General features: G+C 33.4%; 1 protein-coding gene across 1 annotated transcript in view; it reads left to right on the forward strand.

Moving 5' to 3' along the window:
- Positions 1-416: 416 nt before the first annotated feature.
- The window catches only part of LOC106875865 (microtubule-associated protein Jupiter), a 24,226-nt gene continuing 18,062 nt past the window's right edge, over positions 417-6,580 (forward strand). Inside the window, exons 1-2 of the mRNA XM_014924165.2 lie at positions 417-893; positions 4,465-4,691. Of these exons, the coding sequence (XP_014779651.1) occupies positions 841-893; positions 4,465-4,691 (280 nt within the window). The 5' untranslated portion in view covers positions 417-840. The remainder of the gene's footprint in view (positions 894-4,464; positions 4,692-6,580) is intronic.

Genomic DNA, 6,580 nt, shown 5'->3' on the forward strand with positions numbered 1-6,580 from the left:
ATATATATATATATATATATATATATAATGAATGACAGAAATAGAGGGTGTGTGCTAGTGCTTATATATACGTAATATATGAGAAAAATGCTTTGCATATATATTTTATTACATATTTCCCACCATCACCCACTCATTCGCCTATTTATATAGTTAGACTCGGATCAAAACACAAAGAAAGATAAATAAGATACAATGAAAAGAAAGAAAAGGAAAACAGATATCTTTTAAAAGAGATCTTAAATCACATTAGTTCGTTCCTTATTTATTAATAATTCACTTCTTATCACTTCTTATTGCTTTGTGGGGAAATGTTCATATTAATATATTTTATATTGTTGCTGTTCGCGTCATCCATATAAAAATGTCACGTGACACGCACTCGCTTCGGTCGCACGATCATCGTCATCATCACCATCGTTATCATCATCGTCATAACAACAACAATAACAAAAATAATGATAATAGTAATCAGCAGCAGTAGCAACAGTAATAACGAGAAGCAACGCTTTCACTCGCAGAGTCTCTCCCGACCTTGTCGCCGTATGTCTGTTACTGCCAATTGTATTTAGAACTGTCGAAGCTATTCACACACACATATTCCTCTCTCTATTGTATATGTATATATATCCATATCTAGATCTACATCTATATTGTCCCTTCCATCTAAGACAGACATTGTCAACACAGCAGCCTCAAATCTGATTTACCATTTTGGCTTGGCAAACCAAACCCAGTGCAGCACACAGCCATATATTAATAATATATAGTTACTTTTTGTTGTGGTTTTTGGGGTTGTTTTGTTTTTTTTTAACTGGATCAAAAAGGTAAAAACGGAATATGACTTCCACAGAAATAAGACAGGGCTATAGCGAAAATAAACCATCATCGAGGTAAATATTCCATGCTTTCTTTTCTTTTCGCTCACAATGAGTATGTGTTCATATGCATACACATGTGTATATATTTGAATTATGCATCTGTGTATGTTTCTCTATGTTCATGCGTCTCTGTATATAGACAGATATGTAGATCTCTCTCTCTCTCTCTCTCTCTCTCTATATATATATATATATATATATATATATATATATATATATATATATATATAGATATATACATGATGAGTTTATTAGATAAGCAGACAGAGATATATAACGGTAAAGAGGAGTTACTATTTGTATTTTATACTATTCAAAGAATATATGCATATATCTAAATGTAACTATTTATACATACTTCTACTGCTTATCTTTGTTCCCCCTGGTACAAGCTATGAAGGTATGTAAGCGGGTATGCTTTCTTTTTCTCTCTTATCTCATACATTTTCCTTGGTTTCAGTTACCTTGTATTATTTCAAGCATTCGGATAGCAACATTTTGAATTGATGTTTCTTTAGAACGGTGTGTGTGTATTTATGAGCTGTTATTGTTTTATCAAATCTAAAAAAACAGATTCTAGCGAAACGATGCTTTATTTATTATGGCTCCTTGTCAAACGACCAAGGAAATGAAAGGATACGTACACATACATTCTGCTGATTCAGTGTGTGTGTATAGTCAGACATTACATACACACATAGCTGTGCTTGTGTGTATTCTCTGATTATCCCCACCCATATATTATACATTCTTACACTCACACTTCGTGTGTCTGCAGAACATATACACATATCCATATATCCATCATTTCCTCGTTCGTCTGGCAGTCTGGCAAGATCCATAATAAATAGTTGGTACTAACAGCAGGGTATGTGTGTGCGTGAGAGAGAGAGATAATGTGTGTGTGTGTGTGTGAAAGAGAGAAAGAGTGATAATGTGTGTGTGCATCTACAGAAGAATACCATTCGTTCCCACCGAAGAAAACTGGTAAGGAAGTGCATTGAAACCACCTTACGAAAATAGTTCCAGCTGAAGTCTGTTTAAGGTAAACTCAAAAAGCCAACCCAGTGCAGACTTATATTTATTTAGTTGTTCACTTCTCTGATATATAACGTGAATGTGTGTTTTAATGATTCTTTAATGAAAAGATGATGTTTCGAAAGACCTCTCGGCAACAGGAAATGCATTCTAAAATTAATGGTATATTAATAATTATAGCTTAATGAGATTCGAATGAGATTTTAGTCATCTTGTTAACCTCATCTATTTAAAATTGTTATCTATAATGTTTTTTTGGACTATTCTTTCTTTCTTCCTGTCTCTATCGGTGATAAAAGATAGGATCCGATATCGTAATCTAGCCGAAGAGAACGGTTGTGTTGGAAACAGACACCTTGGTGATGATCGGAAGAGAGGCCTTTATTGAAGTGTAAACTCTCCCTATAGAAATATATAGAAATCTGTAAATATGTTTTTATTAAATGAATGTGAGATCCAGTTAGCCATTCATTCTTTCGTGAACGATAAAATACCAGTTCAGTACTGGGATCGATGAAATCGACTATTCCCTTTCCACCAAAATTCCAGGCCTTGTACCTATAGTAGAAAGGATTGTCGGGTGGCAAAGCGAATCGTTAGACTGTCAAGCAAAATGCCTTGCAGGTATTTTTGTCGATTCTTTACGTTCTGAGTACAATTCCCACCGTGTTCGATAAAACAGAGTACCAGCAGCTAAACACTGAGTGGTCGATGGCATCGATTAATCGCTATCCCCTACAAAATTGCTGGCCTTGTGCCTAAATCAGAAACCAATTACATTAATATAATTGGGTGTCAGAAATATGGACGAGATGTGTGCGTTTGTCAGGTTCAAAAGTTTCGAGAAAGGAAAAGAGATTCAAATGACAGCAGCGTTTTGTCTATTTTCGTTCGGTTGGCTTCATTTTTACTATTCCACCATCATCACTTCGCAGAACGTCCACATCTTTTATTTCCTCACACCGAAGACGATGTCACCAATGCTCTAGGGAAAGGCATGAATGCTACACATTCTCTCTCTCTCTCTCTCTCTCTTTTGCATGGCCTTTGTAATAAATACATCAGACTTTGTTAATTATTATCTTGATATATTTTTCCATCTTCAATGTTTTAGTTTATACCAAACGATTTTATAGTGTTGTGTCTTGGAGCTATATATCTATCTATATCTATATATATATATATATACATATACCCGTTTAGACGACACTACGATAATAATAAACTGTTTTCTAACCATTTTTTCCTTCCTTAAAACAAATATGGCATCGCAATGACGTTTACACAAATTAATAATTGTTGTTTAAATAATATTAAGGTTCATAAAGCAGCAGTTATAAATTCTTAAGAATAAAGACTTTCCTTTTTAGCAATTGAGATGTGTATCTTTCAATCTGCTAAGCTTTATGAATTGATAATTTTTAGTTGTGTCTATTCTGGATGGGTGTTTGTTTCAATTTTACATTTATTTTTAACTACTAGAATTTTCTAAATATTTAGAACTCTTTGTTTTGCATCTTTCTTTTTTCACTGGCAGCGCAAGATTTTAGCGGCAAATCTTTTTTTGTCGATTTTCTTTTGTCTTTTTTTGTTCTGTGTTTGATAAAAATAAATTAACAGAAATAATACGAGTTGACTGTTTAAAAAAAAAAAAACAAGAACAAAAACCCAAAATCGTGGATGTAGCTCCATCAAATAAAGGCCAGATCCCTAGTTTTTCTTAAAAATTTAGATGTTTTTTTGGCGCTGCTCATTCGTCTCGCTAATAAGGTCTATTTATTAGATGAGCTTGTGTGTAATAAATAAAATATTTGGGCTTAAGAATGAGAAGCATGGTTGCTGAGGAAATGGATAGACGCACCAACATGACTAATATACAAGAAAGAAAAAAGAAGAAAAAACCAGTTTCCTTTACAACTAAAAATTAATTGATGATATCTCAACTAATACACTTAACTTCCCCGTTCAGGATATATTCACTTTGTGGCCCATTCAAACATATTTTTGTATGGATGCATGAATGGTTTTCTCTTGTTAATAATAAATGAAGGGCGAAATTCTTTCATTAATGTCTTATGTTGTGGGATGGTCGTTCAATAATGCATGGCATTTCTAGAATGCAATGCCCAGTTAGTTATAAATTCTGGTTGTTTAAGAATTCAAAAGCTGTAATACTAGTTAATAGTAGTACTATTATTAGATTTCTTGTATGGTGACGTTTTCTCGCTTTCATTTTGTCACTATTACTATTTTGTAAATTGACAACTGGTTATTTTAAAAGTTCCAACATTTTCCATATTTTTTTTTTTTATCTGATGAATAGGTTTCCTGTTTCATTTCTTCAATGTAATGTCTCAAGCTATCGGAGCTAATCTAAAATTACCTTAGAGGTTTTTTAACTTCACTAGTTTATTATTTTTATAAAGGGCTGTGGGTATGTGTAGTATTGCAAAATACTTCAGGATATTTTATTTTTTTATTTACTATATTAACTCTTATTTACTGATGAAATTTATAAGTTTTAATTCAATCTATTTTTTTCTAGGGTGCTGAAACCACCCGGCGGAGGAGAAAGTAATATATTTGGTCCTGCAGTAGCGGGATCTTCTGCAAATAGCAAAGTGAACCGCATGGAATCTAATGTGTTTAAAGAACCGGATACACAAACTCAGCCTGTAGCATCCAAGAAAGAAGACACCCATAATAACTTATTTGGCGAGCAAAAACTGAAAGTTAGGACTGATTTTAATGCTGCCACCGTGAAGGGTCAAGGTAATTCTCTTTATATATATGTGTGTTAGTAACTAAAATTATGTATGTACGGGAGTAAACGTCCTTCTATAAATATTTACTGTTGTAGATATTTTGTACATTATATTTTCGTCTGAACAGTGCGACGATTGTGTTTAATTGGAGATTGGGTGCAAATTGACATTTGTTGGAAAACAATCTTGTTATAACAGTAATAGGAAAGACAGGTCCTAATTAATATCAGGTGATAGAATGAAAAAATTTTTTTAACGATTTATCAGTGTATCAATCAGACAGGCAGCTTTCCTCTTAGTATTATATCAAAAATGTAGGAAATATCCCATCCCTGATATTTCTTTAGAATTGAAGTATTTTAAGCACAAAAAGATATCCAAGTCATCTTCGTTGATGCATATAAAACTGCTAAAAAGAGTCTGTTTATGTGTGATTCTAGAATGAAAACTCTAAATGTTTGGAGCAGGGAGTTGTTCATAATATTTAATAGTTATTCTCGGTGTTTTTCAACATTTTCATTATGAATATGATGACGATTTTCGATAATGAAACGTTGATATCTGGCCTAGATTGTTGATATTCAGCAGTGAACTTTGGAGTTAGAATTGTTCAGTTGAGTAAATCGAGTGTGTGGTATTGTGATTATGGCCTGTGTTGGAGATTCAGATCCAGATGATTAATTAGTGTCAACCGTAGGGCAAATAAAGAGTTTGACCAAAGCCTATGCTTACACTGCAAGTCCATTTGGCAGAATTATAAAGCCCTCAGGCAAATCAGTTGACTTCAAGATACAACATACATAGAGCAGAATCGGGCCAGTAGGGTTCCCAAGCAACTTCCCAGTCTTTTAAGGCGACACTGTCACAATTATCGTTTTGATGGATCTTATTTTTTTTTATCCAATGCTAAAAACGCAATACGAGAAGTTGTAGACTGGTTAATGTTGATTTACATCACTTTCCGGATGTTTGGGAGAGAAATATGGCTTAGTCGTAGGCAGTGGACCCTGAGATTGGAGAGCACTATTGGAAACATTTCTTATATTTTCTTTTTCTTTACATTTATGCTGTTTAATGTGATCGTGTCTAAAGAAATTTAGATAACAATGAACAAATATGACAAATGGTTATATTTTCGAGGTATTGTTTATATAAAACGATCATGTACAAGGAATTCAAAACCTAACCAATAACTACTGTTTGTGAACATGCCTTCTTTCAAGTGTTCGTTCTGTATGATTAATTTACTGTTTTCATTGCTTCCTCCCCCTCAACATGTGTTTGTATAATAATATGATGTTAGCTGACACCTCTCTTCCATTGATATGTCTTTAGTAATTTGGTACTAATTTATGTGTTTTGATAACTTGAAACAAGACTCTACTCTTTGAACCAAAATGACCTTAATAACTGTGTATATGTAATAAGATAATATAGTTTCATACAATCACGTGAAGATGTTAGTTTACTTTGTTGTTATTTGAGTGTGTTTGTTTGTATGCAGACATCTCAGACAACAAAGAATGGTCGAGCAAGTGCATGTATATGAGGAACCGTGTAGTGAAGAGCAACTTAAACCCTACGAGTATTGTGTACTTTTTTTCCATGTTTGTGCGCCCAAACGTGTGTTCGTCATTGTGTGTGTCCATTTATAAACATTAAGGATTATTGTTTTAAAATACGGATTCAGCTGAGGACACATCCATGTATGGAGTTTTTATAATTTTGTTTGTGATTAAGCAGAAAAAGACCCTGCTACTATTGCAGCATCTCTCTTTACTTTTCTTATGCTCATAATGTTGGTTATAGAGGTAATCGTATTTGAAATCATTTAAATTTGAATTGATTGAATTAACAAAACTAGTCTGTCATGCTCTCTCTCTCTCTCTCTCTCTC

This window comes from Octopus bimaculoides, chromosome 16, assembly GCF_001194135.2.
Source record: "Octopus bimaculoides isolate UCB-OBI-ISO-001 chromosome 16, ASM119413v2, whole genome shotgun sequence".
Taxonomy (NCBI): domain Eukaryota; kingdom Metazoa; phylum Mollusca; class Cephalopoda; order Octopoda; family Octopodidae; genus Octopus; species Octopus bimaculoides.